The 17418-nt window shown below is 37.8% G+C and overlaps 1 protein-coding gene across 2 annotated transcripts in view; it reads left to right on the top strand.

The window, feature by feature from the left end:
- Positions 1-17317, top strand: part of LOC306857592 (E3 ubiquitin-protein ligase rnf213-beta-like) — a 31546-nt gene extending 14229 nt beyond the window's left edge. Inside the window, exons 26-63 of one of the 2 annotated variants that reach the window (XM_079397611.1) lie at positions 71-207; positions 300-398; positions 503-636; positions 727-843; positions 1176-1225; positions 1333-1489; positions 1577-1712; positions 2045-2233; positions 2321-2454; positions 2596-2771; positions 2865-3068; positions 3313-3500; positions 3613-3733; positions 3929-4029; positions 4263-4442; positions 4573-4718; positions 5077-5176; positions 7034-7145; positions 7403-7601; positions 7726-7910; positions 8022-8144; positions 8561-8671; positions 8949-9191; positions 9314-9395; positions 9491-9525; positions 9635-9883; positions 10429-10594; positions 11072-11157; positions 11303-11539; positions 11672-11804; positions 11912-11995; positions 13473-13644; positions 14064-14265; positions 14353-14430; positions 14620-14817; positions 14920-15009; positions 15685-15860; positions 16751-17317. In XM_079397611.1, coding sequence (XP_079253737.1) covers positions 71-207; positions 300-398; positions 503-636; positions 727-843; positions 1176-1225; positions 1333-1489; positions 1577-1712; positions 2045-2233; positions 2321-2454; positions 2596-2771; positions 2865-3068; positions 3313-3500; positions 3613-3733; positions 3929-4029; positions 4263-4442; positions 4573-4718; positions 5077-5176; positions 7034-7145; positions 7403-7601; positions 7726-7910; positions 8022-8144; positions 8561-8671; positions 8949-9191; positions 9314-9395; positions 9491-9525; positions 9635-9883; positions 10429-10594; positions 11072-11157; positions 11303-11539; positions 11672-11804; positions 11912-11995; positions 13473-13644; positions 14064-14265; positions 14353-14430; positions 14620-14817; positions 14920-15009; positions 15685-15860; positions 16751-16886 — 5466 coding nt within the window. In that variant the 3' untranslated portion in view covers positions 16887-17317. Of the gene's footprint in view, positions 1-70; positions 208-299; positions 399-502; positions 637-726; positions 844-1175; positions 1226-1332; positions 1490-1576; positions 1713-2044; positions 2234-2320; positions 2455-2595; positions 2772-2864; positions 3069-3312; positions 3501-3612; positions 3734-3928; positions 4030-4262; positions 4443-4572; positions 4719-5076; positions 5177-7033; positions 7146-7402; positions 7602-7725; positions 7911-8021; positions 8145-8560; positions 8672-8948; positions 9192-9313; positions 9396-9490; positions 9526-9634; positions 9884-10428; positions 10595-11071; positions 11158-11302; positions 11540-11671; positions 11805-11911; positions 11996-13463; positions 13645-14063; positions 14266-14352; positions 14431-14619; positions 14818-14919; positions 15010-15684; positions 15861-16750 lie in introns of both variants that reach the window. The other variant, XM_079397610.1, reaches the window with a different exon arrangement.
- Positions 17318-17418: the final 101 nt, after the last annotated feature.

Below are 17418 nucleotides of genomic sequence, written 5' to 3'. Positions count from 1 at the left end.
GTACTTGATTTAATGTCTTATCTCTACCAATGTACCTTGCAAAATCAATGCATATGTTTTCTGTAACCAGGTAACCACATTCTCCAATCTTCTCACTGAAGCTGATGTGAGAAACCTTGCCCCAGCCTTGGGTTTGTCCACGGAGCGGTTTCTTCTACTCTCTTTACACCAATTTGACACAGAAGCTTCTTTTTGTGGAAAGATACGGTAATGTTTATATTATTTTTGTTGACTTTATTCAGCACCTTTCACAACAAATGGTCAACAATTTCTAAAACATTGTACCTCTTTTTCTAAAGGTCCTTCCTGAGGGAATCTGGACTTTCACTGCACATTCTTTTGGTTCAGATGGACATGGAAGAGTCTTTGTGCAAAAATGAACTTATTGCTTCAGCAAAGTAGGTTCTTTGATGCTGTTTAAATCAGGTTTCAATTTATTAACAACCCAAATAATAGGAGTCAGAATCTAATGACATTTTATCTGTCACTCTTCTTATGTTAGGTATTGTACCATGAATGAAATCTTGTCCTTAAAGTCAGATGAGTGCAACTTCTATACTGTGTATATCACAAAGCTCTCCCGAATTGGGGAGCATTGTAGAAAAAGTGGCAACAAGTACACTGGCTTTCAAGGAGGTAAGTGTATTAATTTTGGCAGGTGAAACTTTTGCGGTGTGTTTAGATATTGTCGAATAAACGTTCTTATCAAGTGTCTTTTTACTAAAGGAGTTTGGCTGTCTGCACATATTGATGACCTCAGAGATTCCAGTGACATGACCTTAAATCTTAAGGCTTTTTGTGGAATACCTATAAGTAAACTCATCTCCCATAAAGTCGAGTCAGGTATGTAATGTACCAGTAACCAAAAGCTGCCAGCAACTTGGACTATTAACTCTTTGTATATAAGAAAAAAAAATTAAATATGAAATTATATGTCAAATCAATGCAGCTTGTTGTGAGGTGAAGTGTTATTGATTTATTTTAAAATTTCTTCTGGATGGACGATACAAATCCCAAAGACTTTAATTGAAGGAAAGACCCAAGCCGTAGGGGTCTAAAAATGCCTAGAACACCCTAGCTACACCATGTTTTGTATACTTTGCACAAGCACAACTCACATTTTCTTCACAAAAAAAACACAACATATATATATATATACTGTATATTTTTTACAGATGTCAACGAATCAGAGGAAATTCATACAAGTGGACCAGAAAATGGGAAGGTAAAATTCTTTAAGCTTGTAACAGATTGGAAATACATCAGAGATGTGCTATATCGGAAATAATTTCATACCTCCTGACAGAAATGCTGTGTTTAATTGGTTGTCAGGGAGATTCAGTGCATCTACACAGTTTGTCCTTATTGAGATCCTGCACCCAGAAAGCTGTTTCATTGCTGAGAGATACTGGCAAAAAAATCTCCAGGAGTGTGGAGCGCATGAACATATTGTTTGGCCTTCTGGGAGGGGACTCTGAGCGGATAGGAGGTTAGCCCCTGTAAAGTACTACTGAAAATTTAAACCATAAGAAATTATAAGCTTAAGTCACAAATTCTTGTTTATATGTATTTTCAGTACGGTTCCAGGAAGTGTTGCTAAGGAGGCTGGTGTTTTCACTGATGCGGAAGGAGGAACTGATTCCTAATGCAGACGATTGGGTTTATAACGTGGCAAAGAACCGCGAAGCTCTGCAGGAAGGTGGAACACTTCGGTACTGCATTGCTGTCCATCTCAGATGCTTAAAATAAGATGATGCTTAGGAACGATTATATCATGTCAATCAAAAGGGGTTGGATAATAATCTCAAATAATTAAAAGTTGTGTGGAGAAAATAATGGTGTGGAACAACTTTTAACTGGGAATAAAATTACAGTAGAATTGTTATTTGTAAGCCTTGCACAAGGCCTTTAAAATAATTCTACCAAATGCTGTCATGTCTGCACCATGAGATAAATAAAAATTCAAAGTTTACTGCAGTGGATGTTTAGCTGTAGATTAGAGATAACTAACAAGCTAGCGAAACATTTCTGTATTTGTGTTCAGGCACACTTTGTGGCGCAACCTACAGGGTGTTTTGACTCCAGTGTTTGCCCGAGTTCTAGAGGTGTTGGACAGGGACTGCAACTTGTACCTTCTGTATGGAGAGGGGCTCAGTGATGGTCTGGCCCATCTCTGGCTGGATATCTTTGAAGATCAACAGCTCCTTGACCTAACCATTTCACAAAATCCAAGGTATTTTTAAATATATGAAACCTGCTTATGATTAAATGAGGCATTAAATATTTAACAGTAACTGATGAGGTGGATTTCTCCTTTTAGCGCTCCAGATCAGGAGATTAATGTGCAGTGTCATCTGTTTATTGGAGAAGTAGAATGGCCTTGTACTGCTCCTTTTAGCTGGCTGATGAAAACATACTGCCAGAGTTTGTGGGAGGAATCAGAGTTTGTGCGAGGTGAGGCCTTTTGATTTGTGTCTGACTTCAATTGCCCGGTTAGCTAACCAGATATCACATACACGTCTTTTACGTGAAACACCTGTAGTTTTGCAAGATCATGCAAAACAGTATACTCCATGTTTTAACATTTTCTCTCAGGCTCTGAGCAAGACATCAAAGGGAGAATTCAGCAGTTTGTTAGTGCTGTATCGGGCAGTGGACTGGGCAGCTATATTCAGAAACTGTCAGAGGGAGATAAAGTTGAGTTGGGTCAGCGCTACTTGACTGATTATGTTCTTCTGTCATTCAAAATCCACTCTGAGGAAGAGCATGGGGTGAGATACATAGGTTTTATAAATCTGGTAACATTTGTTTTCACAGTCCCATGTTTCATGTTCTAATGTGGATGTATTTGCATTTTCTTACAGGTCTTTCGTAGTGCAGTGCTGGGTTGTGTGTTTGCTCTGCAGATGGAGATGTCAGTAACTCCTGAGCTCTCTCCATCATGGATCTTTGCAGCAGCTCAAATCTACAGCCCACGCCTGGACACATTATCCCATGCCCTTCAGCTCAACCGTCAGCTGGTCTGCATTATCCGGCAAGAAAGATTAAAGAGAGAAAGCCCTGATATGGTGAGGAGCAGGAGTGCAGCATGAATTTCCAAGTTGATTCAGATTTAGAATGGATTATTTAAGTCTGTTCACCAGCAAAATGTTTTAGTTAGACATGCTGGTGACTTAGATTCCAGTGCCTATGTAAACTACTGTTATGTAGCAAAATAATTACCAGTAAGTCAAAGACCAGTGTGTGTAACCAAAGTAGTAAATTAATACTAATGAGACCATATTTAGATCTTGTTGTTTTGTCTTATTACAGTGTGAGGACATTCTAGCTGTTGGCATATGTGTTGAAGAAACAAAGCTCCTACCTGTAACATCAATAACTGAATGCCAGACCTTCTTGCAAAGAGTTGAGCAGCTTCAGCCATGTTTAGAGAGAGTGCTCAGTCCTGGTTACAGCGCCCTCTGCAGCCCTGGCAGTCTCAAACACCTGGACACTATTAAGTGAGCTACGAAAAATGTTGCAGATTTAGAAAACTGGATATTTTGAAAACATGATTTCATATTAACAAATATATCATATCTTACAAAAAAATATTTTGTTTTATTTCCATAGGTCAGTGTGGCAGGGGATGTTGCTAGTGGCTGCTTTCATTGAAAAGGTGGTCATCAGGATGAAAGTTGGAGATGACCGGATAAAAGCACTGACTCTGAAACATTGCATTCAGTTGCATGGGGTGAGTCTAGACTCTGCTTTGTTCAGTACATTTGTAGGAGACATTGGTATACTAAAATCTCTTGTAGCCCCCTCACTTCATTATGAGACTATAATATTATGGTTAAATATATGCAAATTTTGCTGCATTGTTGCGGTGTAGTGTGAACCCCAAAAGTCCTTAGCATATATGCTGCTTATATTTCCTCTCTCACAGCTAATGGACGGGTCTCCTGATTTGAGGAGCAAAGACAATCTTCAGCAAATCATCCGCATACTCAATGATTACCACGAGGAATCCATCAGTAGAGAACTGCGGTACACTTGAATTGGGCTGTATAATATAATATGATATGACTAATTAAATTTAGAACCATGTGACAATATTCATTTTATTTATTAAGAATAACTAAATTATTTATAACCTTTTTATCAGTACTGTTTAAATACAAATATTAATAATTTTTAAGGATTTCTGCATTTCTTTGTTTAGCTTGTGCTATTCCAACAAAAAATATTTGATTACTTACTTATTTTCTTTTTCTTCACAGATATGGTGTGAAGTGCTGTGTCTGTCTATCAGATCTGTCAGAGCCTGCTGTGCTTCCTTGTGAGCATGTGTTTTGTCTGTCCTGTTTGAGAGGATCTACGGAGAGAGGAGCGGACTTCTGTCCCATGTGCAGGACACCTCTGTCGAACAACTACCGGCCCACTGCCTCCACAACTATAGAGTGAGTTTAATTCTTTGTTTTTGGTAACCTCAGATACCCATTTAGACTGAATGGGTGTACAATGAACAATTAGCTTCTTTACTGTGGTTAATTTATTTGGCTGTAATGCCTAAATTTTTATTTGTTACAGCTTAGCCCTGAAGCAGCATAAAGAAATAAGAAAATGCTGTAATGCCTTTTTCCTGGAGGTGGTTTCTCGTTTCTGTCTGACTGATGATCAAGATCCCCCAGAGGACCTGGTGGAACTGCTTTTCTCGCTCCTCATTTCGGCACAAGGTTGGTGGATTTCCTTATGGAATATTTCATCGCAAAATGAATTTTCTGTATATCGTTGGTTGTTGTTTTCAAAGCAGTTACTATGAATGAAGACTAGAGCTTTAAAGCTTCCAAAAGGATGTAAATTTTATAATTAAAATATATCACTGGTTCATGCATCTTGCATTCTATATTCCAAGTCTTCTGAAATTAGACAAATTTGGTGGCCAAACAGGCCAAAATTTGAGTCATAATCTGCAATGAACAGGTCATTTATTCTAATTCTGTGAATCGAAACAACCAATTCGTTGAAAAGATATAGAAAGAGTGATTACTCTATGATTTGTTTTTTATGTTTACTTGTCTGTATACATTACAGGAGATGTTTATAAGACCAGAGAGCTCACCCCATTCCTGGAGTGTGTTGACCAGAGCCCTGTGGTGCGCTCTGTGCTGCCAAAGCTACTTCTGCAATACAGGTGCTGCAATACTGACAACACATACACACCTTAACAAATCCAGGCACATGTGACCTTTTCTTTATGACTTTAAATATGTAGTATTCATATAGTGAATTTTTTGTTTAAAGGTGCCATAGAATGGAAAACTGTATTTACATTGGCATAGTTGAATAATTAGAGTTCTGTACATGAAAATGACATACCGTGAGCCTCAAACACTTTTGTTTCCTCCTCCTTATGTAAATCTTGTGAATAAAAAAGACCACTGAAAAATAGGCGAATCAGAACATAACACAGACTGTGACGTAACAGTTGGGATCAATAATAGTTACTCCCCCAACATTTGCATACACCCGCCCATGTTCCAGGCCAACCACCAGCCGAATCTTCAGAAGTTCTGCAGGTATTGAGAAGAAACAAGCAAGGACAACAGAGAAAATGGCAGATCATGGAAATAAATGTTATGTTCCAGGCTGTGCAGGGGATGTGAAGTGCAGGGATGGGTTGGTGTCTGTATTCAGAAAGCAAATAACACGTTCTAATAAAATAACGCGAGCAACTAAAGGGACATGGTTAGCTCCTTGTTAGCGGTAGCCTGTTACATTGCAGTACATAAGATTTCACTTACCACATAAACAGAGTAAGGAGAGATGACTGACGATGATGGCAAATGATTTACAGATCCTGAGCACCACTGACAAGCATCTGATCTTGTTAAATGTGTGGTAAGTACTGCCACTCCATAGTATAAACAGAGTTTGTGTGATCACGAATCTCGAAAGCGAAAGTGAAAGTAAAAAGCGATCATGCATTTGAAAGCAGTTTCAGTGCCCCGCATATTAATAGCGGCTCCCTGATGCCCACATTTTATATGTATAATTACCCGACGATATAACTGCGAGAGAAAGTATTGAAATATATATTTTCCTCCCTGTGTTTCCTTCCTGCTGTGTTGAGTTAGTGAAATGAGCCGCACTGTGAAACAGCCAATCAGAGCGCCTAAGCCACATACCCTCTATGTAGATATCAGAGAACAATTGAAAATATTGTATCAATGCATTCTATGGCACCATTAAGGCAAATTCACACTATACTGACAGACACTTCCTCTGGTCTTGCTGGATTGATATGTTACCCCTATCGCTGTTGGTTGGTGCTTGTTTTCTCCATTTGAACATGTTTAGTCGCCATTTTTTTGGGTCGTGGAAGTGACGTACTTTTGTCTGTTGTTTGTCCCCGCTGGTTGGTGTAGTGTGAATTGGTCTTTACTTTTCTTCAAGAACATTTTGCAATAACATAAGCTTTTTAGCCATCTCTTTAGCCTGCAGTTATCACTCTGCAACTCTCTCCTGGTTGCCCACTGAAGCTAAGCAGGGTTGAGCCTGGTCAGTATCTGGATGGGAGACCTTCTGGGAAAACTAGGTTGCTGCTGGAAGAGGTGCTAGTGAGCAGGGGGTGCTCACCCTGTGGTCTGTGTTGGTCCTAGTACCCCAGTATAGTGATGGGGACCCTATACTGTCAAAAAGCACCGTCCAGATGAGATGTTAAACCGAGGTCCTGGAAATCCCAGGATGTCTTTTGAAAAGAGTAGAGGTGTGACCCTTGGCATCCTGGCCAGATTTGCCGATTGGCCTCTGACCATCATGGCCTCCTAATCATCCCCAAACACTGATTGGCTTCATCACTCTTTCTCCTCTCCACAATAAGCTGGTGTGTGGTGGATGTTCTGGCAAAATAATATAGCTGCCGTCGCATGGTGGATGCTGCACACTGGTGGTGGTTTGAGGAGATCCCCCCTCACAATTTAAAGCGCTTTGAGTGCTTAGAAAACCGCTATATAAACGTAACAAATTATTTATTATTTTATTATTTCAGCTTCAAACAGGTGAAGAAGCATATACAAAAGTACTTAGAAAATCTGGAGAACAAGCTTCTGGACCAGGAGGACAGAACTGAACTCTACAGACTCTTTGTTAACTGTTTCCAGGTGTGTCATAATCAAGTATCCCAGGTGTCTTTGCACCACATATTTACTTATTAATGGTGCTTGCAAAAATTACTATAGATTATATTGCACCGTTTTAAGTACTAAACTCAATCCGTTTTTTACAACTGACATGAATGATATGCCATCATTCTTACCATTTTAATGTTAGTTAGTAGTTGTATTCCACTTTCAGCCACGTTAATTATTATTTCAAATCTGCATGTTTGTTTCTAAAAGTAGATTTGTTGTTTATTCAGGATTCCCTGTTTTGTTCTGGATTAAATGGAGATCATAGACATCAGAAAGAGAACTCAAACTTCCTTAGCCGTCTGGCTCGTAAACAGATACCTAGCAGACAGAATGACCCAGCTGAGTTTCTGCTGTCTATGGCTCGCCTCAGAATGTGTCTTGACTTTGCTGCCAGGATCCTGTCCAGAGCTATCACCAAAAGAACCGGTACGAGGGGCTTTTGGTCTGACCAGTTCATGGCAGTTATATTGCAATGCTTAAATGTATGACATGTCATTGTGCAATAACATGTTTCATTGTGCAAACTTTCTATGTGTTTGGTGTCTTTCAGATAATTTTGAGGAAGTTGAGCTTTTGGAACAGGTGAAGGCTGTTTTTGAATACGGTAACAATGACTGGTACAGAGTTTACCTGCTTCGAGCACTCAACAGGTATGCTGGCATGGACTGTCTGCAAGCACTGATCAGCAGTGCTGATTATGAATGGATCTTCCCAGCAGAGATACTACGGCTTCATGTACGGCCATTCAAATGATGTTACGTTTGGGGTGTTTATAATATTGTAAAGAAACTAAGATTGTGGGTTAAATAATAATAATTAAATAAGTAGCTGTTTTCTCTTCTACAGAGGTTGATTCCTGCAGAGGTGGATCGTTTCTTGTGTTGTGGTCAGCCATACCGCACTCTTAGAGATAGAGTGGGAGAAGCATTGCAGGAAGGCACAACAAATGGACTCAGAGAAGCACTAAAGGTCAGAGTCTGTATTAGAATCTGTATTAAATAAACAACACACACACAAAACATTATTGTGTGAGCAAACCTCTAATGGTTAAGTGATTTCTAATTAAGAACACCTTTGACAGACAATTTAAATAAGTGTTTTCTATTTACATATCTTTTAAAATACAATTTATTCCTGTGATGGCAAAACTGAATTTTCAGCAGCTATCTTCAGATTCACTTCAGTGTCATTATCCTTCTAGAAATCATTCTGATATGCTGATTTGTTGCTCAAGAAACATTATGAATATTTTTATGGAAACTGTGATACTATTTTTTTTTATTCTTTGGTGACTAGAAAGTCCAAAATAACAGTATATATTTGAAATAGGAATGTTACTGTTACAGCTGATCATTCAGAGCCTAATTTGTCTTCTTTTTTATCAGGCAATGGGTGGTTCAGTCCCTTTGAAAAACATCCTGCTGACTCTGGCTGTGTTCAGGCAGATCACTTGTCGCTTCATGTCACCTGAAAGAGCTATATATCCTCAAGTACAGGTAAGTGTTGGTTAGGTATTATGATTTTATTAATCACTAGTGAAGATCCAGATTTCAACTAGAATCCATGTAGGACTAAATTTGAGATGACAATGTAGTTTCACATATATATAATCATTGAATTCAATGAGTATCATTCTGATGTTCATCAGAACTTCATCCAACCTGCAATAGTAACATGTTTAAGCATAAATACCTTTACTTTATTTTCAAAAAAATTAGACAAAACAATCAACCTTGCAGACCTAAACACCTACATTTTCCTCTCTGTCAACAGGAGATCAGGTTCTTGGAGGAGGTTATCAGAGAGAACATCACAGGACATGCCAGAGAGCTCTGCACTGCTCTCTTATCCAATAAGATTGGAGGTCCAGGGTCTTACCTGAGTCTCAGAGCAGGTGTACCTGCCAAGCGTCGTCCTGTACTGGAGCTCCTGGTGCATGCGAGTGCAGTGTTTTACAGTGGGAACAGGCTGCTGAGTCCCCTCTACAATATTGCCTCGAAACCTCAGAACATGACAGTAAGGGCTTCTTTGTGAATAATACAAATTATTGGAGTGATTTGCATTTTATTTTATTTCATGTTGATGAACTGCAGATTTTGAATTAATGATGATTGAAATGTTTCTGTTCTTGCCCACAGGAAGCCTTCCTACCCACAATGCCTGACGACCATACCAGTGAGGCTCAACAGTGGCTCAAAGAGAAAAACCTGAAGATGTACTGTGAGTGTGCCTTGTGCATGAAGAGAGCGAAAGTAATAATTATTCTTTAAATTCCTCCTGATTTAAATAATATTTATTTAATCCATACATTACAGATTGTTCAAACGGTCATGCAAGCTTTGTGGGAGAGGTGAGGATATATTTTTGTTTTCTTTTTTTTTTTTTTTACATTTGAATGAATTATTACAATGGTCTGAGAAATTATTATTATTATTATTTACTTCTATCTACTTGTTTAGTGTGGTAAACCAGTGGCTTTGTCATATTGTGCCACTTGTGGAGTGCCTATAGGAGGCCTGAACCATAATCCAGTTGAAGGTTTTACTCTAGTCAATAGAGTCAAAGACCAAACACGAACTGGACATATACTGGGGCAGGCTAAAAACCGGTCTGAGGCCCCAAACAGGAATCTCCCTGCAGTACAATCTTGTGTCCTTCGTCTCTGTCTTCACCTGGCCATGTTGCAAGGGGCCATTCAACACCAACAGGTAAAAGTTTTACAATAACGCTCAAAGCAATATGTATGTGAAAGTTCACATACTGTCTTACCCTCTGATAGATGAAAGTGACGTGACATACTGCCAAGTGACCCATACTCGGAATTCATGCTCTGCATTTAACCCATCCAAAGTGCACACACACAGCAGTGAACACACACACACCGTGAACACACACCCGGAGCAGCGGGCAGCCATTTATGCTGCGGCGCCCGGGGAGCAGTTGGGGGTTCAATGCCTTGCTCAAGGGAACCTCAGTCGTGGTATTGAGGGAGGAGAGAGCGCTGGACATTCACTCCTCCCACCTACAATCCCTGCCGGCCCGAGACTCGAACCCGCAACCTTTGGATTACGAGTTCGACTCTCTAACCATTAGGCCATGACTTCCATGTGGTGTTGCATGCCAATTCCCTTTGTTTTTTGAACATAATTTGTAATTTGAACAAAACTTTGTTTTTATCTACATAATACCAACTACTGAAAATCAGTTAGTGGGCCACTACTGTTAGAGAATAATAGGTCTTGGTTTTTCACAGGGCATCCGAAATATGATCCATCCAAATGTTAATGATGTCTATGAGTTCCTCTTGCAACATCTCGAGAAGGACATGGAGGTTTTTGGGAAGACTTTAAATCTTAACATGGATGACTCTGCCATAATAATTCATCTGATCTTAAACAGATTTCTACAGACCACCTCAGGTATCCATTAATCCTGATTAAAGTTAAACCTGCTTGAACTTTTCATAGTTTTATTTTACTTGTATAATAGTAACAAAGAAGAGCATAACGTGAACAAAATTCATTGATATTTTAGTGTTATTTAAATACTGTTGTGGTATTTAGAAAATATTTTGAATTATCTTTTATTTATATATTTTCAGTTTTCATTTAAATTTTGTTACATGCTTTTGTCCTTTCTTTAGTTTTTTTCTTTAATTTTATAAAAACAATTGTTAGAAATTTTAGTACTTCAACTTAAACATATTTATTTCAGTTAGTTGCCACAGCAAAATTTCTGATTTTTGTTTGTTTTTTATTGAATATTTATATTTTATTATATTTCAGCTTTTCAATTACCAAAAATGATTTTTAGTTAACCGTAATAACACTACAATGAACTGTGCAACCAGAAAACCTGTTTGAAGGTATTTTTTATTTTTTTTTCACCTTTGCCAGATGCCGGTGTAGATCTGTCATCACGCATGTCCAGAGAGCAGTGGGAGACCACAGTCTGTAAAAACGTCATCAGTCCTGTGTTGCAGGTCATTCTTGATACTGCTAAATATTAGGAGTGTGTGAACCATGAAACGAATGTGATACGTTTAAATAGCCTTCTATAAATATTCAGTCATATAACCACACTGAATGCATGTAATTGCTTCAGTCAAACCTTATCTCTGTTTTCAGGATTTGAACAGGATGTTGGGAAGAGCACAGGAGCTGATTGCAGCTGACAATCGACTTTCTAACAGTCCCCTGATGATGGTGCTCAGAGGAGACCCTCAAATAATCCTTCATCTCCCCACTAACTGCCCCACCCAGCACTCTGCCTTCTGGAGCCCCTCGCCTGTCCTAACGGTGGAAAGCTTCTCACAGCAAATAAACCAGAGTCGAGCATCCCTGCTCAACCTTTTTATCAATAAGGTTAGTTCACTGAAGACATATAAAACAATTATCCAGGTCCTTGTGTCACATTACGCAAGTTGCGTGTACAGTTTCATGTTGTCTTTAAGCATGTTTCCAAATTATATTCCTGTGTGTTTGTGTGTTTATCAGGTGCAATACATAAGACAGCTGATCCATTTGCCAGCTCTTGCTGCTATGTTGTCTGATCTAATGAAAGTGCTTCCTCCAGGCTCTGAGACCCAGACCGACACCATCGCTTCACTGCTGCAATGCATTCCTGCTGGTTTGTCATACTTATACTCACTAGGAGATAGCTAAGTGCTTAATATAGTGATAGATTTTTGTATATATGTAATATTACTGGACTCTAATTTGTGTTACTGAAAATAGGCTATCAGAAGAAATTATTGTCGGAAAGAGTAGAGATCTTCATGAAGGTGTGGAACCAACTCAGAATGGAAATATCCAATAACGGTAAGCTGTTAGAGCAGATATCCTCAAATCTGGCTCGCGAGATTCACTTTCCTGCACAGTTTAGCTCCAACCCTGATCAAACTCACCTACCTGTGATTTTCTAATGATCCTGAAAATATTGATTAGCATGCTCACGTGTGTTTGATTAGAGCTAAACGCAGGAAAGTGGATCTCATGAGACAGATTTGAGGATCCCTGTGTTAGAGGGTTGTGTAATTTGCAAGATGTTCTATTCAAAGCAACTGAATAGTGTTTATCATTACATGTTTCCTGTCATTTGAACGCTGTAATGATAATTACTAAACTGGCTGTTATAAACTACTAAATGGACTATATTTAAAGCTGCAGTCCGTAACTTTTTTTGGTTAAAAATTATCCGAAATCAATATTTGAGCAAGTACATAACCAGCCAGTTTTCAAAACTATCGCCTTACTTTAGCCCGATTCACAACGGTTAGTTTATAGTAATGTTTTATAATTTGAGTGATGGGTAGGTTTTCACGGGAAATTCGAGCATGGCACTGCGTCATTACGTCACGTCTGAAAACATAAAGAAGTTGTCCCAGCTACTGGGCTATCGCATGTGAGGATCCTGTAGGTTGTGGATCGTTATAGACTTTTCTCACAGCAGCTAGAATAATTAAACTTATCATTTTGATGGCGGATTGTAATTCAGAAAGAATTATGTGTTTATGAAACACGTGAATGAAATCAAATTATATTATATATATTTTAAATGTGCTTCTGATTACAGATAGCCTGGGATTACACAAGACTTGTATTTTAAAGACAACCAGTTCGAAGGGAGCATAATTTGCTTTTTGGGTTAAAAGAATTTCTTAATATGAAATTCAAATGGCATGACAATTAGATTAGACTGTACAGAAATTGAAATCTACACGCTAATACAAACTATACTCATAGTCACGCAATGCTTATGTTGTTAACATTAATAATTTGAGAAAACAGTATAACAATGAGCTAACCGATCTTTAGATTAAATCACCATTGGTAGCGCGATTTATTGTAATGCTTTTTTCCTCAGTTGGGTAGAACGTTGCAGACTTGTTACTTACTTGTTCAGATGACAATATATGGTGAAAATTCTTAATTGGGTCATATATTCCAAGACGTAGGCTAGAATCTGTGATTGCGAAGTACAGTAAACATCCACACCGGTACAGTGACTGACAGCTACACATTCACCTCAAAACATTAGATTCATCCTCGCTGAAGCCGTGTCAGAGGACATCCCACACAAGCAAGATAATTCTGCACACAGCTGCAATTCCAGGTTTTCAAACAGAGATGGCAAAACTTACGGACTGCAGTTTAAAAATTCTATATTATTTTGTTTAAATAAAAACTCTTAAAGCTAAAATCATACATTTAAATAGTGCAAGTGAGTGTAGGCATCATTACAATATAAGATTATTAAGTACAGTATGATATTGTTTCATTATTTTAGCTTCTTTAGGTTTGGATCTTACACTTTGTGAAAAAGACATAACTAAAGAAAGCTCTGGGCAGTTTCTCTCCCTGAGTCGTCAAGGGCCAGGCTCATGTCTCCACGCAATCATAGATCTCCTGTCTGAGACCCACAACAGTCTTGTGCGAGAAGCCAGAAAACTTTGTCACCAGGAAGACAGGTGTGTATTTGAGATGGATTGTACACTATTGTTGAGAATTTTGGGGTTGGTAAGATTTTTAATGTTTTTGAGGTCTCTTATGCTCACAAATGAATTTATATGATCAAAAATACAATAATATTATGAAATATTATTATAATTTAAAATTGATATTTTCTATTTTAATATATTGTATAATGTAATTAATTCCTTTGTTGTCAAAGCTGAATTTTCAGTAGCCATTACTTCAGTCTTCAGTGTCACATGATCCTCCAGAAATCATTCTAATATCTAATATACAATTTCTTATTAAACTGGTACTTTTTCAGAATTCTTTGATGATTTTTTTTTTACATTATAAATGTATTTACTGTCACATTTGTTTCAAATTTATTTGTGCTTGTTATTGATGCATATCAACTGGTTACATTTCCTTACAGTGACTATAAAGTGCCATTGGCAGCACTGTCTGAGAGCCAACTTGCCCTGTGTCACCCAGAGAAGGAGTTGCTTCCCCTGGTCTTAGCAAACTGCCATTACACACTAGAGAAGGGTCAGCAAACAGTGAGCTCCTATGATCATGAGGCTATTGAGAGAGAACTCAGCAGACGATTTTTTGCAGGCAAACCACGCATTCAAACAGTGAGTCTACACACAGTTTTAAATATATGACCAGATTCATTGGTTATTAAACACTGAGAACTCATAATTACAAAAAATTCAATGCAGGACACTGATAAATATCTGAGAAGACACCATCAGAATTTTATAGAAGTCCTCAACGAGGTCAGAGCCAAAATACCTCAGGTAATTTTCTCATTCTCTTTGCACTTCGTTCAGTTTACTAAAAACAGTAGGCCTCAGCGAAGCAAATGCCTGGGTTAATGGTCACATACTGTAGAAATATAATATATATAATTATTTATAAATATTTATTCAACTGAATAAATACATTTTCTTCTTAAGAAAGCCTCGTTTTTCCTATCTGATTTACAGGAACCACTCAAGGCCTCGGTGCTCAGCTCCATGAGATCAATGCTACGTTCATTCACCGATGTGTGTGACGCAGTTTATGCCGTGGAGATTGGGCTTCGTTTCCTAGGTAAAACCGGTGGACACCCACAAGATCTGCTGCTGTCCTATCTGACAGACTCCTTGAAAATGGACCAACACATCTCAAGCACCATAGCTGAGGTGAGACATGCGTTTAAAGTAGTAACTTAAAGGAAATTTAACCAAGGCAGCGTGTATAATCTATCTTCTTCTGTAATTTGATTCCTCGCATGTTGGTTTCAGGCTTTAAAAGAGAACCGGCTTAGTCAGTGCACAGCCACCTGGCAGCTCCTTACCTGCTGGAAGAGTGAACAGATGATGAGGAAAGGACAGGTAATTTGACATTCAGCTTTTGTGACATCTAGTACTGTATGCTTCAACACAGGTTTTGATCATAACAAAATGCTCTAAATATAGCCCTCAAACTAATTTCTTTAGAATAATATACACCACTGTTCAGTACATTATTGAGCAAGAATGCATTACATTTTTCAGAAGTGACAGTAAAGATATTTATAATATATATATTTAAAATGCATGCTTACCTTTTGAACTTTCTATTCATCTAAATAAATAAATAAAAATAATAATTAAAAAGTAGTGTATGCATGAATAACTTAAGACAGAATGAATTTTTTCACTGTGCATTCATTGTGCAGGCAGCTCATTTCTAATTCCCTCCTTCTGTTCAGCTATTTAGCCTGTCACTAAACTGACCCCATTACTGCTAACCTCTACTGGCCCCTCTGATTGACCCTAAACTCTAGAGAGTGGACATACTGTATGAGGGTTGCCAAGTATTAACAAGAGAGCGTGTGCCATCAACAGTTCAAAGACTTTTAACCCAGGCTTTTGTGAATATATCTGGACAATATTGCTTGGTTAAACAATACATTGAAACATTTAAGCTTCATTCTGGAACATGTTCATGATGTTTGAATCTTTATTGGTCAGGTATATTATGATTTATGTAATTTACTTTAAATCTTTCAATGCACAATTTTGCAGGATCCATTCCAGCGACTGTCCAAAGACTTCAGAGATAAACTGACTTCAGAGGAAAGAAAGCAATTGAAGGTTTTCCTTGGGCTCACAGAAACTGACGTTTTCTCTTTGGAGCTACATGAGATCCTTCAGCTCAAGACCAACAGCACTGTTGAAGAAGGCTTCGCACCACACTGGGAGTAAGAACTGATCTTATTTTTTCACATTTTTATATTATTTACCCAGCATTCAAGCCATCTGGACTGCAGCCTTCTGTTCTCACCATTTGCGAGGGTGGGTTTTGATGAGGAAAACTGGCCACAAAAGGCAAAGTGAGCCTGACCATTTTTCACAGATGTCAGCCATTTGACTTTTTAAATGTAAATATTATATGGGATAGTGTGATGTGAGACAGTTATTATTACAAAATACTTTCAAAGCTTCACAGGTTGATGAAGACCCTAATTATCAAACAAATATAAATGGATATGAAATACTGATTTAATTTGTAATATGAAAAATTATACAAAAATGTACTCCAAAATTCCAGTCAAGTATTGTAAAGAACTGTATAATAATTAATTTTAATATTGAATTAGACTGAAACATAACACTTTTGAATCTGGCTTTGATTGTAAACATAAATCCAATCCTTAATGTCATACACTTAAATGTCCTTGTTCAAGGTAATTATTCTCAAAATAAAAAGTCAGGAAATGTTCTGGCACACAAAGCAAATACATCTAAAAAGATCGTATTGCATTTAGTACCAAGTACTACAACACAAATAGACATAAGGGTCTTTTAAGTTTTTCCTCAGAACGGCCACTTTCAATCACAACAATGCAGACTTCCCAAACCTAGTCATTCCCTGGAGACCTGTGGGCTTTTAGACCCAAGAGAGGCACACTTTGACTCCTCCAGGCTCCCATCTGTCAGTGTGCCCTGCTCTAGTCACCTACTGAGCAGGCAGCTGGTCGGAATGAAAAGGAATGCGTGTGCTGAGAACAATAGAATCCAGTGCTAACTATTGATCCTAACCCACACCACTGAACACCCTTCCTCCTTTCTCTTTCTGTGATGAACATAGCATCAGGTCCACCATGGAATTCCATTTGGAGGAGAAGAACATCACTTCTTTTCCTGGTCTAGACAATCTTCCAGAGGAAATCACTTTGGCTAAAGCAGCAGAAATCTGGAGGCTTGCAGTGGAGTTCAAACACTGAAAAGATCTTCTGAATGAGCCAAACTAAAATGAATAATAATGTTTAAAGATCTGGACTGCTTTGATTGTTTTGTCATGTCTGTTGTTTAGGACAGATGTATGACTCATTCCAGCACTCTGAATCTTTCTTGTCTTTATATTGTTAAACCAGTTGATTAAAATATTCTATGTTTACTCTTTAGGACTTTGAGCATGTCTTCATATTGTCGAGCACTTTATTGTTTAGAGATTTGTATTACTATTTGATAAATAATGGATAATTATAGGGAACAAGAATTAATGAAACAATACTGTATTACTGTATCAAATATATGCTCCACGCTATTAATCAGGGCCAAATAAAGTTGTTTTATTGATCAACAGGCAAATTTGTTTTGTATACAAAATATATGAAAACTTGTACAATTATTTAGTAAAATTGTGCCAGAAACCGAAGTTAATAGTCGAGTTATTTTTTTTTTTGTATAATTAAATTAAAATTACTCCATAAAATACAACATTTAGTAAGTAAATGAATTTTTTTTCATGTTTAA

This window comes from Barbus barbus (genome assembly GCF_936440315.1).
Source record: "Barbus barbus genome assembly, chromosome: 38".
Lineage (NCBI taxonomy): Eukaryota > Metazoa > Chordata > Actinopteri > Cypriniformes > Cyprinidae > Barbus > Barbus barbus.
Note: the sequence above shows the minus strand (reverse complement) of the source record. Positions and strands in the feature narration are given on the sequence as shown.